General features: G+C 41.6%; 1 protein-coding gene across 5 annotated transcripts; it reads left to right on the top strand.

The window, feature by feature from the left end:
- Positions 1-5,574: 5,574 nt before the first annotated feature.
- On the top strand, positions 5,575-18,860 carry LOC133918849 (protein MEI2-like 5). Of its 5 annotated transcripts, XR_009909850.1 has the most exons (15): positions 5,576-5,945; positions 6,710-6,753; positions 6,826-6,951; positions 7,045-7,511; positions 8,925-9,083; positions 9,188-9,304; positions 9,495-9,646; positions 10,401-10,492; positions 10,614-11,291; positions 11,382-11,544; positions 11,638-11,722; positions 11,808-11,876; positions 14,890-14,974; positions 15,095-16,521; positions 17,560-17,700. XR_009909850.1 is itself a non-coding variant. In XM_062362931.1 (14 exons), the coding sequence occupies exons 2-14, from the start codon at positions 6,720-6,722 to the stop codon at positions 18,236-18,238; spliced, it is 2,373 nt and encodes a 790-aa protein (XP_062218915.1). In that variant the 5' UTR covers positions 5,576-5,945; positions 6,710-6,719; the 3' UTR covers positions 18,239-18,380. The 5 variants fall into 5 exon arrangements, 2 of the variants coding, with proteins under 2 accessions (XP_062218915.1, XP_062218914.1); XR_009909849.1 differs by lacking the exon at positions 14,890-14,974 and having other exon boundaries at positions 5,575-5,945; positions 15,590-16,521; XR_009909851.1 differs by lacking the exon at positions 15,095-16,521.
- Positions 18,861-19,127: the final 267 nt, after the last annotated feature.

The raw sequence follows: 19,127 nt of genomic DNA, 5'->3' as shown, positions 1-19,127 counted from the left end.
CCGCAGGAACGACGACATCCACTAGGCCTGACTCCATCCACCTGGTTATGTGCTCTACATTAATCTCCGGCCAGTCATGTATGCCTGCGTTCCCCTGTGCGCTCCTCCTGTACGTGACATAAACAGTTATAATTTCGTAACATGGATCACCTAACATAATAATGGTACGTACAATAACACACTTACTCGTGCGCCCGACTAGCGTCTCGTGGGGGAGGTACTGGCACCAACTGTCGATGACCAAACTGCCTCTGTACACGGTCAGGAAAATACACTTCCACATTGTTCATGTACAGCAAGAAACATCTGGTCATCCATAAGTCCAAGTCACAGAAACAAGAGGATGAGATGAGGCTGCCGGTCGCAATTTCGGCCACTCGTTCCATACGCCATGGATCCCACTTCACGAGGTCGGCACTGAGGACGTTAAGGTCACTGATCACCCGGGAGTAGTTTCCATGGTCTTGCTGGTGAGTCCATCGCAGCATGCATGAATCCACCGATACCCCATCGTAGGCCTCATGTTGTCGGCAACGCCATCGGAGATGGGAACTGGATAGTAGGTCTTGCTCACCCATGGTCGACAAACCGGGAGATACTCCCAGCTCTAGAGTTATAGAAGGTGTAGGCAGCCAGAAATAGATCCCATCTTCGTTGACCGCTGGCTAGTGACACATAATCCTTTGTATGTAGCGGCTAACACAACAGATCCCCAACTGTAAGGTGTCAGCTCGTACGGATGTAACGCGAGCTGACCCGCTAACCATACAATATGAGGAAGTACATAATCACCTACCATGTTGCAGAACATAATGCCTCCTAGCAAGATATACAAGTACACCTCATAATGCTGTATAACTGTAGCCTCGTCCGCATCCGATGGGCAAGGACCAAACTGTGGTAACCCATGAATCCATGACATGGAGAGCCCAACATCCTTCATGTCATATTGCACATTAAACCTACAAGATACAGAGACTCAATGAACCACGAACAAAACTACAACATATGAAGTGATTTATGTAACAAATAATTACCTGCCCTGAATATAACTCTTTCACTCCTCCTTTGTTGGTCATGAAAGTACTAACGGGGTGTCCCTTATTGGGAGCCCGGTCATTATGGCCACGTCCCATAAAGTTACGGTCATCTCTCCACAAGGAAAGTGGAACGTGTGTCTCAGGACGCCAGTGGTTGGCGAGGCCTGTGAGCAGTGACACCTCGATCGGTGATAGGGGAGCCCTGCCACCACCCTCCATGGGAGCTCTAGCCATCATAAGAGCGAATAGTAGTAGTCCGGCCTGTATGAGTGGCTCGTGGAATCGAGGGTCTAACTCCTTAAGCTTGCGCACACTCCTAGAACACAATGGGACTAACTGCAAAGGTATGCAATACATTTATTGAGTAAGTACCAAATTATCAGAGCAATTGAAATTCACGTATTATCATTGTACCTGTTGCCCTGCGAAAATCATCCTTCCCCTATGGTTCTCATTGTATCGTAGCTGAAGAAGCTCGGGAAGGTGACCGTGAGCCATGCCAATGATTTCAAGCCTCATGGTTCAATTACAAAACAACGTAAGACAACAGTTATTACAAAATAGGTACAACAACTAATAGGTGCATAACAGATTATAATAAATCCATGTTTCCAATTAACTTCATAAAACAAACTCAATGGCAACAAATTTAATACATTCCAGTTTGATCATAACCTAATAGTTTACCGTCGGGTCAGACAAGTCCTCCTGTCATGGCCAGATTGTTTGCATATTTTGCACCTACGTAGTCAATCAACAGCATTTGCTGCATCCATGTCACGTTGTAGCTTCGTAGCTCTAGGCCTTCCAGGATCCGTGCGTCGAGCTCTGGGATAAGGTACCAACTTAGGCCCCTCGATTGCTTTGTAGCTGCTTCCGATGTTGAAGGAACGCGTCTTTGGAAGCCATGTGCTCCTCAGTGCATCGATCATGAAATAGGGTGATACATATTGTGATCCGTCGTTGCCGCACATGTCCCTGCAAACGGCGAAGACATGGGAGCACGGGATATGTTGCAATTTTGGCTTATTGCATGTGCACTCCACCTCGTGAGGACCAATTTGACATTGTTGCACGATGTCCCCCACACTATATCCTGAAGTGTACCGGCGGCGACACATAGCCTCAAATTCATTGTTGGCCCGGTCGTAGATACTAGTCCGATGAAAGTGTGTCTTGCTCCTCCTTCTGGATATGATTTCCTCCACCTTAGGTGCAAACCGCGTGTTGCACTCCATTGCACACAATGATGGCACACAACGTGAGGCCGCGTACACCCTTTAGGACATTGTTGAATGCCTCCGCTATATTCGTTATCATGATCGTATACCTAATATGAGAGACAACAATTTTAGATAGGATATTTTCGTAACCAAAAGTAAAATACAATCTTTCAATATGTTCTAACCTGGAACCGTGAGTGTCATGGATTAGGGCCCAACACTCTGCCGGCTTTCCCGCTATCCACTAGCTAAACGTAGCACGTAAACGGCTAATGATGGTTTGGCCCCCCACCATTTGCGTCCACAGATGGTCCTCCTGTGCTTCCTGCTCTGCCATCATCTTGCGAGTGGTCTCATTTAACTCTCACCATATCTCGTTGAACTTCGCCTACTAGTTCTGAAGACACAACCCTTTGAACCTCTTTACAAGACCATTGTTGTGGTACCTTGAGTAAAGGTTCGCACTAAGTGTCACATGCACCACCTTCTCTCCACATCAGGTCATGCAATGAAGTGGTTTGTACTATCATGCAGCACTTCCAACGCATGCAAGAGGCCCTTGTTGCGGTCTGAGTTGATGCAAACTCGTTCCCTATTGCTAACGACATGTGTCATCATCAAGGTGAGGAACCACAGCCAACTATCATTATTCTCACTTTCAACCATTGCATACGCGAGAGGAATGATCTGATTGTTTGCATCTACCGCCATCGCTGTCATTAGGTTATCATGGTACTTGTCGCTGATAAATGTGGCATCCACATATACCATTAGCTTGCAATGTTTGGAAGCTTTGATACATTGGGCAAAGGACAAAAAACCTAATGAGGTATCGGTCGGTGCTGTTGTATGACCCATCCTCCAGCCTGATCAGCTCATCCACCATGGCTCACTGGGTCCCTGGATTGGTCATGGCAATCTTCTGCAGCAGCCTCAAGGCATAGTGGTAAGACTCTTCGAAACTTCCAAACAACATCTTCAATGCCTTCTGCTTCGCTCACCACGTGGTGTGGTAATTGATCAGTATACCCGTCCTAGTCTGCACCTCCTCCATAATTGATTTTGGCAACAAACATATGTTCATGCCAACAAGGGTGACGAGGAGTTGGGCTATGAACCTCGCATAAACAGCGTGGCTCACATTCCTAACAGCCTCTTCGTTGCATGTATGTGGGGTGTAACACTCAGCATAAAATAGTTCTCGTGCTTTGGCTTATATGCTCGTACAAAGTAAGGATAATTCGGGTGCTTGATACACATGACCTCATACTCTGTAGGATTAGACTGGGCGCACTTGTGATCCCTTCTTGTGATTACAACATAGTTGCTGATAAAGTGGATGACTTCCTTCCTATTCCGAAACCGTTGTACCACCTGGATGTCGCTATTCTAGTATCCTTAGTTAGATAGGGTGTTATACTCAATGATGGTACAATCTAGCAGCCCAGCACCATGAAAGTACTGGATCGTTGGCATCGGGTCATCATTGTCAGCACCTTCTTCATCCCCACTACCACCGGCTTCATCATCCATGCATCTTGCGTCTACCTCACCATGGTCCACTTCAGGTCCCTCTATACCGAAAGTGCCCTCCCCGACATGCCCTCCCTCCTCATCATGCATCACATGATGGTCTGATCCTTCCACGCTAGGCACCACTTCACCTTGCATCAGTCGTGATACGATGTTTACGTACACTCCCATTTCAAAGTTCTTCTCTAATACCTTGTGTGAGTACAAAGCTCATGCGCTGTTCCTTCTCAAATCGAACAATGTATGGACAATGAGCGAGCTGTTTAGCACAAGTGGTAGCCGCACACCCTCTAGGACAACATTGTAGGACTGCTGGTTCACACACAAAAGACTCATAACATGTGATTCTAAGCCCTCTAGATTAATAGGTAGCTCAACCGTACTCTCTATATGCTGGCAGTTCTGAATTGATACGAGCCTCCCATGCAAAACAGTGGGACGTTCGCCATAATAAATATGGATGGTCATAGCATCTCTACTAAACAAACGTAAATAGGCAAATAACTAATTAGATGTATGTACTATACCCACTATATTTTATCAACTTAATACCATTTAACCAATGTATTCGAACGGAATAAATACGCTACTTTCTCTAATTATATTTTTAATCTAAATATTAAGTACATACATAATCTACGTACAAAATTACTGTTACACTATAATAGATTCTGTTACGAGATCATAAAATATGCAAATATTATACCTATTCTATTTTATCAACTTAATATCATTTAACCAATATATTCGAACGGAATAAATACTCTACTTTCTCTAATTACATTTTCTAATCTAAATATTAAGTACATATATAATCTAGATCAAAATTACCGTTACGTTATAGTAGATTCTGTTACGACATCATAAAATATGCAAATATTATACCTACTATATTTTATCAATTTAATACCATTTAACTAATTTATTCGAACGGAATAAATATTTTAATTCCTCTAATTACATTTTTTAATCTAAATATTAAGTAATACATAATCTACGTACAAAATTACTGTTACACCATAGTAGATTCTGTTACGTGATCATAAAATATGCAAATATTATACCTACTCCAATTTATCAACTTAATACCATTTAACCAATATATTCGAACAGAATAAACACTCTACTTACTCTAGTTATATTTTCTAATCTAAATATTAATTACATTCATAATCTACGCACTTCCTATCACGGAAGGCAGACCTCTCCTCGTGCTGCTGCTCGGCCTGGCTGCTGCTGCACTACTCCTGCTCGTGCTCGACTGATGCTGCACTACACCTGCTCGCGCTCGACTGCTCCTTCAAGTGCCGCTCGCGCTCAACTGCTGCTCTGCTCACGCTCGAATGCAGCTTCACAATGCACAACCAGAGTCATTTTATAGCTGTGTCGAACAAACACTGCCAAAAAACTCCCATGCGAGCTGGTCGACCGGCCGAGTGTAAAGCGTGAAAGTATAAAGTGAAAGCAATAAAGTGAAAAGTGAAGCGCGACGCGACGTAACGTGACGGCACACGGTGTATGCGTAGCACACCATGTGCCGAAAATTCCTTTTCCCGTATATCGTATATTGAAAATAAATTTTCGACATACAGTGTGTCAAATACAGATGCTAAATTTATAAATAAAAAAATTATTATCTATTTCAATAAATATACTCAAATATATTATACAAATTCGTATTTTTCCCATTTTTAAGGCAACGTCTGTACTCTGTCAAGGATGACACAAACGCCACAACCATCCTTTGCAGGGGCAGGGTAAAGCCTGCAACAGAGGATCCAGTGGGTTGGTGGAAAATCCTTGGCCTCACTTCCATCTCCTCTCATCAGCCTTCGTCTTCCCCATCCCTCCCTCCCTCTCTCCTCGCTCTCTCCTCCCCTCCTGTCCCACCCTGTTCGCTCGCGGAGGCCGACCCGTGGAGGCGGAGCTCTACCCTCGGACTCCTCGAAGAGGGCCCGGGAGCTGCGCGTCGAGGCGGCGGCCCGCGCCATTGCTTCTGAAATCCTCTCCCGGGCTTGGTCGAACGCACTCTTCGTCTTCTGTTCATCGTGCTCCCGCCTCCTCGCCCCATACTCACCTCGCCGCCCTCCACCGCGCCGGCGGCTGTCGGAGGATCCACCCGGACTCGGATTGGTTTCTTCTTTCGCTTGTAAGGATGCCCTAGCTTGCTTGAACGGATTGTCCTGTGAGTCTGTTTGTGGTGGTCTTCCATTTGCCGTGAGCAATCGAATCCAATTTTTTCTTTCTCTCTAATCGGCGCACTTTGCTGTTATTTGTTTGCTGCGTGGTGGAGTACTAATATGAGTTTATTTTCTTTTTTTTTTGGCATCAATCATAACCCATGCTAAGTCCACCTTGTGATTAATATGTTAGCAAAACATACATTTGGAGGGAGCATAGTGCCTCCAACGCTCTTGCATTGAATTGGCTAGAGGGGAATTTGTTTTTCCATGTAGAAATATGCACGAGTGAGAAATAAAGATTGCATTATTATGGGAACTCTGAACTCCACAGATATAAGATGTGGTTTTGTGCTTCCTTTTTGTACCGGAGTTTTCTTTAATAGAAGTGGGACTGGGGTGGTTTGGTACTGTCGTTCTAATATGGTACACTGCAACGTTTGTATTACCAGAAAAGGCTGGACAAGGTACTCTTTCTTTTTTTTCCCTGATTCTTTGTGTTTGCTGGATTCTGCTTTATGAAGTGTATGCACTTCCTTTCCAGTCTAACTATATTACTGTTGGGTGAATGCTTGCTTATCTGGCGCAAACATTGCTCTTCCTTATTAATTTATTGAATTTCGTTTGTCTAATGGAGTGTGATTAGACATAGTTAGGTTGGTTTTGGCATTTGTGCACTCTGTTAAATGTTAATTATTGTACGTCAACAACTAGTTGATTTTGGACTTTTCAGTTCCGACGTAATGGAGCAGCCTGGGGCTCATCCTGAACTATCAGGTACTCTAATACCTTTAGTTGTGGTGGAACCTTGCTAAATTCGAATCACATTATATTTGTGACATTGCACAGAACCTGCAAATATTCCATCCAGAAGGACTCATCAGATGAGAAACATATGGGCTTGGGGAGTTCCTTCTGCAACTACAATTAATGGATCTAACAATGCTGCCTTGTTCTCCAGCTCATTGCCACCAGGTCTTCCATTTGGACCATGTGTGAAAATGTGCTTCGCTATTAACCTGCAGTTACTTCCCATACAGGAACTCACTTTCTGTGTGTTTCATGCAGTACTGGGTAAAGAAAGGGAGCACCTTGCTCAACCAATGGATGATATGTTTCCAACAAGAAAGCATCTGGGCACTTACAGCAGAGTGACAGATACCATGGATGATGTAGTCCAACATTTGATTGGAAACCTTTTACCTGATGATGAAGAAGAGCTCCTTGCTGGAGTAATTAATGATTTTGACCATGTTAAATTGCAAAACCAGGCTGAGGAATTGGAAGAATATGATGTTTTCCGTAATAGCGGGGGTATGGAGCTGGATGTTGACCCTCTGGAAACTATCACCTTTGGTACGGCAAGAGCTTCTGTCATCAATGGTACTGAAAGCGGAAGCAGTCAATACAGTCTCCAAAGTGGTATTGGGACAGTGACCGGGGAGCATCCATTTGGTGAACACCCCTCTAGAACTTTGTTTGTGAGAAACATCAACAGTAATGTTGAAGACTCAGAGTTGCGCTCATTGTTTGAGGTATATGCATAATTCCATGGAGGTTTTCTTGCAAGTAGAATAGGAAGATGTTGCCATGTGAGCTGTTTGTTGCATCTTCCATCTTCCCAGTAATTTATTAGTGTCTCTTTGTAGAACGACCAACCAATATATCCAAGCCTTCAAAATGTGACTTGACATTCCCTATTTATTCAGTTTCCTCTCAATTACTCCCTTATCTAGCCATCCATGATTGTTAATTCTCTCCAAAAAAGGGGCATGATCAACAACAAACCTTAATACATGTTCCAACCATTGCTTATTGAGATAGACATAAATGGAGAAATAAATTATGTTTGGTGCTACAACTTCATTAGACTATCAATATTGATCAATGAAATCATTGTTTTTGGATGTTTCTCTAGGATTGATTTATCACTTCATATTTTTTTTTAATATACCTGACTATGTTGCACTTGCTAGTTGCTACATTACTGCTTTACACCTTGACCGTAGTGCTTCCATTGTGATTTTTCAAATAAAGATTTTACAGAACATGGAAACAGAGCAATTCACATGCTTAACTGCATACAGACAGCTTCAAGATGATATACCATCAGTGCTGACTGGTGTAGATTTTCTCGTCATCAATATTTCAGTTGAAAACGTAGCATTGACCAACTATTTATTTTTATAATACTCAAGTAAACTTAAGTATTTTGACCTTCTTTTGGCTAGAAGAACAACCTTTACTGTGAATGAAAACCATGAGAACACAATTTGTTTCCATTAAATTTAACTCCAGACGGTGTCCACACATGAAAATTTGTTGCTTGTACCAAGACAAATTGGCATGCAAAAACTTATCACTTGACAATATCTACACATGTTTTTGCTTAAAGAGCCAATATTATATATTCCTATCTAACTGTCTATTTTTTCCTATTCCATTGTTGGGTCTGTCTGTTGCATTCAGTTCAGTTTAGTTTTTTTTTTTAAAAAAAAATGATATCTGTCAGTCTTGATTCTACAGTTTTGTTTTCTATAGTTTTACATAGCATGCTTTTTTCTACTATACCTTGGTCATTTTGAAATAGATTAGAGTCTAATCGTAGGCACCTGCGAGTTACGAATAAATTTCTAAGCAGCTTCCTTTTTGTGTTTTCTTACTGAACCATATTGTTCATTCAATTAATTAAGGAGTTTTCGTGTTATGTAACTAAATAACTATCTTGAAACAAAGCCAAAACTGAGCAATTAGAAGCATGGTGTGTTCTTTATTCACATTTAATTATTAGTAAACCAGTTTCTATTACATCTTGTCATATGATCTGCCTTATTAAATTTGCAGTTGCACCTTCTGTAAGAAACCTTCTATATTTCATTTCCTTAGTCTATTATATCATTTATATTTATACACATTATTATGGCATTGCTAACCATGTTTCTTGTCAGCCATTTGGAGACATTCGGTCCATGTACACTGCAACGAAGCACAGAGGATTCGTTATGATATCTTACTATGATATTCGAGATGCTCGAACTGCTATGCGGGCACTACAAAATAAACCTCTAAGGAGGAGGAAACTTGACATCCACTTCTCAATTCCCAAGGTCAATAATACTGACAGCTATTTACACTTCTTCTATTCTGACAGCTATTTACACTTCTTCTATCAATATCATCTTTTGCTGATTTGTTTGATTTGTCTTTACAGGAGAACCCATCAGATAAAGATATGAACCAAGGGACCCTTGTCATCTTTAATTTGGAGCCAGCGGTGTCAAATGAAGAACTCCTTCAAATTTTTGGTGCATTTGGTGAAGTGAGGGAGGTAAAAGGACTGCTACTTTCTGACCCATCCAATCATTAGTACTTATATGTTAATCAATACCATTTTTGATGGAGAAGTATTAGGGTAGTGACCTTATTAATTAATATATCCATCTAAACTATTATTGTATATATTAAAGTAAAGTTGGATACAATACTTTTAGTTACTTTCATGCTTTACATTCATGCAGATAAGAGAGACACCACAAAAGCGCCACCATAGATTTATTGAGTTCTATGATGTCAGGGCAGCAGAAGCTGCCCTGACATCATTGAACAAAAGTGATATTGCGGGTAAGCGGGTAAAGTTGGAGCCTAGCCGTCCTGGTGGAGCTCGTCGAAGGTCCGTTTAATTGTGCATAATTGAGTCCTTTTGTTCCATGAAAAGCAATATAAGAGCTATCTTATTTTGAAACACCAATTAATTAACCAAAATAACAAATTGATTAGGCTTGGTGGAGTTGTCTTGTTCTTCTTGTCTGAGACGTTAATTTTATTTCTTTGTTCCATTTTATTAAAGTTCTGGTATACTTTCCTTCTGTAGTTTGATTGTATTGTAGTTTGTGTTGATTGTTATTTAGAATCTGAATACAGATATTGGAAATAGCATATTTACTTCCAATCCACTAATTACTGTTACATGCATTTTTCTGTCCTTGTTTTGATGTAATGGCCTTTCTAATACCATATTTGTCCTCTAATTGAAGTTCAATGCAGTCAACCAAGATTTTGGAGCTTTGATTTTTTACCTCACAGTAGGGAAACCTTTACATGAATTCCTGTTTTATGATTCTTATGTGTTGGGTGCTTCGTATAATTTTATCTGGAAAAATGCATTTGGCATGTCAATCTTCTGATGTAGTGGGTGTTGGAACGTGGCAATTTTGTCTATTTTGCACATGTGACCATACTTGTATTTGCTTAAGTTTCATGGTTTAGAATTCTTATGCACACTGTTAGTTACATAAATTTTTTTACTGTGGAATCTTCTATTTTATCGATTTTCTGCTTCTGTTCTGCATTTACTATTTACTTATTCTCCTTGCCTATGTACGGAATATTTTATGCACATTCTCAAGGTTATGTTTCTTATGCAGTTTCATTCAGCAAATTAACCATGACTTTGAGCAAGATGAGACAAGGCATAACGTGTTCCATCTTGGATCACCTTCTGCCAATTCCCCACCAAGTACTACTACTTACCAGTATTTCTTAGCCCAAACTCTACATCATTTTGTCTTTATTCTACTTCTCCTATGCTGATGTTGATGTGCAATCTATTCAAACTATCAAGTATTCCATTTTGTCAGGTTTGTGGGCCCAACTTCGCAGCCCAACAGAACATAATCAATTGAATACACTCAATGAAACTACATTTAATGGTGGGATGAGCCCCTTGGGTGGTAACCATATTTCTGGGTTATCTTCAGGATATCCTTCGATGAATTTGCCCATCGGGAAAAGCTCCAATAGGAATATCCTCCCTGATCATATATTTCATGGTTCTCCCAATCTATATAATTCACATTCATTTCCAGAACAATACGGTGGAATCGTGAGTGCAAGTCCGCTTGTGTCTTCTGCAGCTTCATCTGCTTCTACTGCATCTGGCTTCACACCACTGACCTGGACATCATTTCTTTGGGGTAGTAAGAATACCTTGAGGGAGTATTCTCAGCCTTCAGTCTTCAATTCTCCACCTCTTAGCAATTCACATTTTTCCAATAGCCACACACAACGCCAGGGTAGTCTCTATCGGAACCTTCATGGTTCCTTCGGGCCATCAGAGTACTTATCTCAGCATCATGTTGGGTCTGCCCCATCTGTCTTGCCTCTTGAAAGTAATTTTGGCTATTATCCTGAGTCCCCAGATACATCTTACATTAGACAGGGTAAGTTTGGAAGTATAGGTCGCAGCTGTGTTGGTGGAAGTCTTATGACAAACTTTGGTGTGCATTCCTGCGTTAATGTTCCATCTATGCAAAATGGTAATGCATATGAGAATCCTTAATTTTTAAATGGTATCACTGGATACATGATAGCTCATGTCCATGTAAATATTATCTTCAATGATCCAGGTTTAGTTGGTTTTAAGGGTCTACTTGAGCCTGTCCGAAACCATGCATTTGGAAATATTGGGTGTCAAGAAGATAGCAGGATGCAGTATCAACTAGATTTGGAGAAGATCGTTACCGGAAGGGACACTCGGACAACATTGATGATAAAGAACATACCTAACAAGTATAACCTTACTTGAATTACCTGGATGTTATGCCTGCCATTACAATATCATGCTGACCTGCTCTTATGGCTCATGATTTACTACATCTTTAGGTATACATCTAAAATGCTTTTGGAAGTAATAGATGAAACTCATGAAGGGACTTACGATTTCTTCTACCTGCCTATCGATTTCAAGGTAAAACCTTTTCCATGTGAAATATTGCACAACTCTGATTGGTGATATTTGTATCTACAGCTAATTTTAACTTCAATTTATGCAGAATAAATGTAATGTTGGCTACGCCTTCATCAATATGACATCTCTTGCATACATTGTATCATTCTACAAGGTTGTTTCCTAACTGGCTAAGCCTCATTATATGTTTTCATCTTTGTGCTATTACTGGAAAAATGGGATATGTTCTGAGGAATTTCAGTAGCCCCCTTTAGATATTTTAGTTTCTTGTACTACAGATTCTGATACTTATCTAATTATCTTGACACCTTACCATTTTATGACAATACTTTTTTTGTTCTCTTTGAGATCTGTATTCCGTAACATAGATAACATATTCGTCGATGATGTTTTTGATCCTATAAAATAAGGGGGTAAATAGACATTGGTGAAGCCAAACCTTGCTGCCCTATATAGACAGAACTTACAGCCCTATGAAGGTAGCCTAAGGGCATTGTAATGCAGCACATAGATATGTTCTATAATTATTTGTTAAGTTTTTGTTCCTAAGATGTCGAGACCGATCAAAGGAGCTAACCAATTTCAACACATAGTGACTTTATAGATGAATATCATTACAGTCATTAAATGTCTTACAAAAGTGATCTTCGAGAGCCAAGATCCAAATAAAATTGCATTGTAGCTACATAGACTCTAATCTTTCACGACATTTCCATAGGCACGATCGACGTAGAATGCATCTTAGAATGATTCGTCCTTAGCGAACTCTTCAATTCTTTCTCCAACTGAGTGTTTGGTGATAGCAAGAGCGAGCACATGTCGTACTCAGCAAGTTGTGAGGAATAATATGCATATGAAAGCTTGACAAACAACATTTAAGTAAAAGTATTTGAAAAACAATAATAATTAAGTAATTAACTGTAAATAAATGACCATCTCAAGATTCCAACCATCTTGATTTAACCAACCTTCTAACACCTCAACTAAAGTTCCCACCACAAAGGTTGAACACCACCTCAATCCTAGTTCCCACTACCATGATTGATCAAACCAACCATATGATCATGTTATAATCATGTAAGGTTTTCCTTGCCACTCGTAACCATGAGTACGGCTGATTAACTAGTTTTACACTCTGCTGAGTTCGTACACTTTACCCACGAGTTATGATCATACTATACTTTGTTGCCGATACCTATCAGTACCTTACACATTTTCGAGGTGTGTGCCGAGTTGACCGCTACAAAGCCTTTACAATGTCCCTCTTAGCATATGCATACCTGCTAAGATATCACCGCCGCGTGAATACACCTCATCAACAGAAGTCTCCTCTTGTGCCAATGGAACACTGTAAGTACACCATTCCGCTCCACATAACCGGATGGAATACAGAATCTTGAGTATGCAAATTAATTGGCTAGGTTCGTCCTAGAATTTTTCTAGAATTCCGTTCTACATATGAAATTATGTTAAGAATTTTCTAGAATTTTTTAGGAGTCCTCAAAGATTTTCTAGGATTTTTCTGAAATTTTCAAGCATTTATTTGAATTATAAAACTATATAAAAACATTAAACATAATTAAATAAAACTATTAAAACATTATTAAAATTATTTTCAAAATTATTCATATTTTTCAGAATTTTTTTCACTGAAAAGCTATTTATTGTGCAATATATAGGATTTATGACGTCAGCAGAACATAAAAACAAATATAAAGAATAATGCTGACTAGGCTGTTGGCTCAGCGTTTTGTGTTGACGTGCCCAACACGTCGGCGTTTTGGCTGAAGTGATGTGGACATAGCAGTTCGATGTGGCCTTAACGGTCGGCGATAATAGCATTAAGCTACTTTGAATCCAGGACGTTGATTACAGATTGGGTGGCTTGGATTTAAAACACGAAGAGGTAAGTTCTCAATCTAATCATGGCCACACGCGCGAGATCTGGCAATCACGACCTTACCTTGCTAAGCTCCAGTGTGATGATGGCAGCACAGAGCAGCTCCGCGACTGTGCCTGATCGGATCTTCGCCGAAATCACACCGTGCTACGCGACGTTCTCTGATGAGCGGCGAAAAAGGTCGAGCAGGTCATTACGACTCCGTTTTGAACACGTGTCATCGTCGGCGGTCTTCAGAGTGGTCTGGCGATGGTGAGGTGCGGTGATGGTGCTCGGGGCGCGATGTACTAGGAGTTCCTATGGCGAATTCGCCTAATTCCTTTATTGAAAAGACTGCGAATGCTTTGGAGAAAGGTTGAGGGTCCACATTTATACTCGGGAGGGTGAGGGTGCTCGTATTCGCACTGGTTAGGGTTAGGTTGGAGTCCAGCGTCCACACGTTTTAATCCGAGCTCAAGTGGCGATGTTTGAACCCGGTTTTGGCTCAAGATAAGGGGCTTTGGCGGCATTGTCCTTGTGCAACATGATGACGAGCTTCTAGACGGTCTCCATCACATGGGTTGCGTCGTATTCGATCGGAACTCATTGGGGTTTCAGACTAGGCATAATAGAGAGGGAAGGGGATTAGCGGGAGGAGGAAGATGACGTGGTAGGCCGGTTCGGTCACGCGTGTGGGAACAGGTCGAAGAAGAAAGGTGCGCGGCCTAGAGAGAAGAGAAGGGGGAGGGAGGCGGGCCGGGTAGCAGGCTGTCCGGTTGGAAGAAAGAGAGGGGAGATGATTGGTCTGGGTTTCGGCCTGAAATGCTTTCTCCTTTTTCATTTCTATTTATTTTTCTATATATATGGTGCATACGTGTATATATACATGTATTCTATGCTTTTATACACATAAACAGCACATATATGCAAGCAACGAATCAAACAATCACTCAAGCAATTGTTGTATATACTTATGTGTTTATTTATATATACTCTTAATAAGGAAGAATATGCCCTTTCCATTTATATAGATATACACATACATACATACTTATACATGTATGTACATATTCATGTATATATATGTGTACTCAGGCTTTTGTTTATTTTTTTAAATGTTTTATTTCCTTTATAAAATAATTTTATTTCTTTGGGTTCTGAATTTGGGCTGTTACATAAGAATTGCTTGATGCCAATGGAACGCCTTTATTATAACTCTGGGATTATGAATGATAAACTTAGATAATTTCTGGTAGAAGGTAACAAGCTATTTAATTTTTTTTCTAAGGACCTTTGATGATATAAAGTGATGATGTTATGTGGGGCAGCACATATGAGCGGCATCACAAGAAGCCCAACTTGGCAACGGCCATGTAGGTCACTCAGTCAGTTGCTTGCCATTTAAATAAGGATTGGTTTGTTTGAGATTCATTTGTTAGCTTAAAGATTTGGTTTGTTAGTTTGTTAAAGGAGCTGGTCATCTCTTTATATAGGGAGGAAGCAGAATAAAGGCAAGCAAAGTTAGATCTCCTAATCTCTCTCTCTCTCTCTCTCTGTGCTCCGCACCATCTAGCCACCATAGCTTCGGGGAGGGGAGGTTACCAGCCTCGTCCTCGTGTCGAGCATCCCTACAACCTGAGAAACAATCCACAAAACCCAAGCCACAATGCCAAGTGCGAGGGCCACAGTGCAGGAGTTCTTGCAGGCCTGCGCAGCATGTCAGCGTCACAAGACGGAGCATCTGTACCCTGTAGTCCTCCTCCTGCTGGTGCCCACCATAATTTGGCCTGATGTGTCCATGGACTTCATCAAGGGACTGCCCAAGGTGGGCAACAAGTCCGTCATCCTTACGGTGGTGGACCGCTTCTCGAAGTATACCCACTTCATCATGCTATCACACACTCGTACTCCGCCGAGTCTGTCGCCCAGGTGTTCTATGTTGAGGTTGTTTGCCTACATGGGTTTCTGACCTCCATCATCTCCGACAGGGATCCCGTGTTCACCTCGGTGTTGGCAGGCCCTCTTTCACTCCATCGGCTACAAGCTTAGCATGAGCTCTGCATTTCACCCCCCATTCCGATGGCTAGTTGGAGGCGGTGAATAAGGTGATCGCCATGTACCTGCGATGCATTATGGTCTATTGGCCACATAACTAGGTGTGCTGGCTTCCATGAGCATAGTACATCTACAACACCTACCGTTGGGCCTTCCGGGACACCCTGTTCTATGTGGTCTATGGCCGGGAGCCTCTGTCCCTCTGCTCGTATGAAGCCAGCAATGTCTGTGTGGCTGTGGTGGCGTGCACTATGGCTGACCGTGATGTATTCTTGGCCAATGTCCGCCACCGATTGGAGCAAGCACAGCAGCTCGTCAAGTGCACCTACAATCGCAGCCACTGCAATGTCTCCTTCGTGGTGGACGATTGGGTGTGGCTCTGCCTGCACCATTGTTCGCCGGCTGACATTCCTGACTCCTCCAAGGGCAAGCTGCGCCCTCGCTTCTACGGGCCATATCGGATCATCGCCCATGTCAACCCGGTGGCATTCTGTTTGGAGCTTCTGTCGGCTGCTCGCCTTCATGAAGTGTTTCATGTCGGTTTGCTCAAGAAGTTTGTCGGCTTGCCGCCATCAACTCCACCAGCGCTACCTCCTCTCCATCATGGTGTAGTCATCCCTGTTCTAGAATGTGCGTTGAAAGCACGCCTCTGCCATAATTTTCACCAACTGCTCATCAAATGGCTCAGCTAGTTCGACTCCACTGCTTCCTGGGAGGACCTGGAACAATTCCAACAGCGCTACCCGTCATTTCAGCTCAAGGACAAGCTGCTAGTCATGGGGTGGGGGTGAGATGTTTTGTGGGCCCCTGATATTCAACAGCGCCACAAGAAGCCCAACTCGGCATTAGCCCAGTAGGCCGCCAAGTCAGTTGCTTGCCATTTAGATAAAGATTGGTTTGTTAGTTTGAGATTCATTTGTTAGCTTAAAGATTTGGTTTGTTAGTTTGTTAAAGTAGCTGGCCATCTCTTTATATAGGGAGGCGGCATCAAAGAATAAAGGCAAGCAAATTTAGATCTTGTAATCTCTCTCTCTCTCTCTCCTCTCTCGGTGCTCTGCACCATCTAGCCACCATAGCTCCTGGGAGGCGAGGTTGCCAGCCTTGCCCTCCCGTAGAGCATCCCTACAACCTCTGAAACAATCCACAAAACCCAAGCCACAACAGACAAGGTACATAATGTCTAACCCATGCTCAGCCACATTGTCATTAGGCCCGGCTGAGAAATAAGCCAACTATCCTTTGCTTTGTTTTGAAGTCAGCATAAGAGGTAAGTTAGTTTAAATGAGAGATTAATTAAGGATTTAGTAATTGAGTTAGATCTATTTTCATTTCATTTCAAGTTAAGAAAGAAGTTAATCCCAAGTCCCAACTCCCTCACTGTGGCTCCTCCCCTGTGCACATCTCTCAGTCCCTGAACACACTCACCACGGCCATCCTCGTGATAGAGGACCAGGGTTAACCAGCCAGTCCACTACCCATGGCTACTTGCTAGTGCCCAGGTATTGAAGGGCGTAGTGGTGGTCCACTGGAGTTCTAGGCTTGCAACCTTGGCATCCAGGTTTCATGGTGGCAACCTGGTAGTTGACGTGATGGAGAGACCACACAACAGAGAGATACGGCTTAGAGACTTCTTCTTTGCTTAATCTCAAATGATATGTCAGAGCTCTATTGAATCGATTCGTTCCTAACAATAGAATCTAATCTAAAGCCCTTATCTGGCCTTCAAGTTATCGGGTTGGTTTTGGCTGGCAAAGCTCGATGTATGGCTGCTGTGAGTCCACGGGGACAGTAAACCCCACAAACATATCTGTTGCATTCCTATCCAGCTGATGAAAGCTTTTAGTGAAATGATAAAATTGACAATCACGAAAGTGTATACCATTCAGTGTTTACTTTGTTGCAGGTTTTTACTGGCCGGAAATGGGAAAAATTTAACAGTGAGAAAGTAGTTTCACTGGCATATGCTCGAATCCAGGGGAAATCTGCTCTTATAAATCACTTTCAGAATTCAAGCTTGATGAATGAAGACAAGCGATGTCACCCAATGCTATTTGATCCCAAGCATACTGAAAATGGCAATAAGGTGAAACAGTGTCTCAATTTGATACCATTATTTATTATGTCAGTTGAAGATGTTTAAGTTTGTACTTGCACAAAATTGTCCTTTTATGTTGTTGTTCATAAAACCTTACTTGATGATCTATTTTTAGGGTCAGCACATAAGATATTGCAATGACTTGCCAACTAACATTTAAGACATAATTTAGGCAGCTTGACCTCTCTCTGTCTATATCCTTCTGGTGCCTATGGTAGCATTTTATGTGTTTTTTCTTAAGTGAAACTAATTAATCTGGTACATTATTGGGAATGTGTCAAACAAATGAATCCATTAATAATTTCAAACAGAAGGAAGTAGTTAATTTACCATTTTGAGAAAACAAAGAAGGGGATTCATCAAGTTTGTTAATAAGATCACATGTCACTGCTTTCTCTAAATGGAAATATGAATGTTATTTCACATGACCTTGTAGGATTGTTCTCTTCAGGGCAATGAATGCCATTATAGCAGGAGCTTGACATAATTCTGGAGAACATTATATCCTGTAATTATTGTTACTAATGTATGCTCAATCCTGATCTTGGCCCTCAACAACTGTACACATTGTCTTTCTATGTGCTGTGTTCCATGTTTTTAGCGTGCGTTATTCCCTTTGAATTTGTTTTTGCTGTGTAGTTAGCCATGCTTTGGTCGTTTATTTATGGGTTCTTTGAGCAGATCCTATTGGACGGCACAATCATCTCCCAGAAAGATGGCATACTGGAAAGATGTGAACTTCCTGGGAACCGAACGAAGGATAGTTTTCAGACAGAGGAGTGAAATAATTGGCCTGCCTGGAAGTGGCCCTGAAGGAGTCTAATTGATATTCTATAGATGTTGACTCGTTCCATAGATTGCCAAGTGTACAAATTAGAGGACTGGAAAACTTGATGCCGCATTTTGTTGTTTTGCATCGACTGATGCGATAGGTGCAAAAGAAAGTTCCCTGATGACTGGGTAGCAAAAGTCGTTTCTCTTTTGTGTATATAGTGCTAGTGTCAGTGAAAATCTTAGCTTTATAACAAAGCAAAAGATTTAGGATGAAACACCTATGATAACTGAACCCTGAAGGGTAAAGAAAAGGGCGCCCAGTATCTGTTTGTGCATTTTAAGCTCCAATGCTCCATGGCTTGCATGTCAACCTATTTACACAATTTTGGTGCCCTTTGGGACTTGACCCGAGTAACCAAAGCCTTGTCCAAATGCATGATCTAGCAGCCTGATTGGTTAATATCCTGATGCAAAAAATGTAGCTTATCAATCCTTTGCGATCACCGATTCCTTCTGACACAAGATATTCAATCTCTAGAGCGATGTGTTGTAAGTAGTTTTAATTCTGCATATTAATACCGTTCGTTTTATCATAATCTGTT

The sequence above is a fragment of the Phragmites australis genome, chromosome 5 (assembly GCF_958298935.1).
Source record: "Phragmites australis chromosome 5, lpPhrAust1.1, whole genome shotgun sequence".
Lineage (NCBI taxonomy): Eukaryota > Viridiplantae > Streptophyta > Magnoliopsida > Poales > Poaceae > Phragmites > Phragmites australis.
This window is presented reverse-complemented; position numbering and strand designations above follow the sequence as displayed.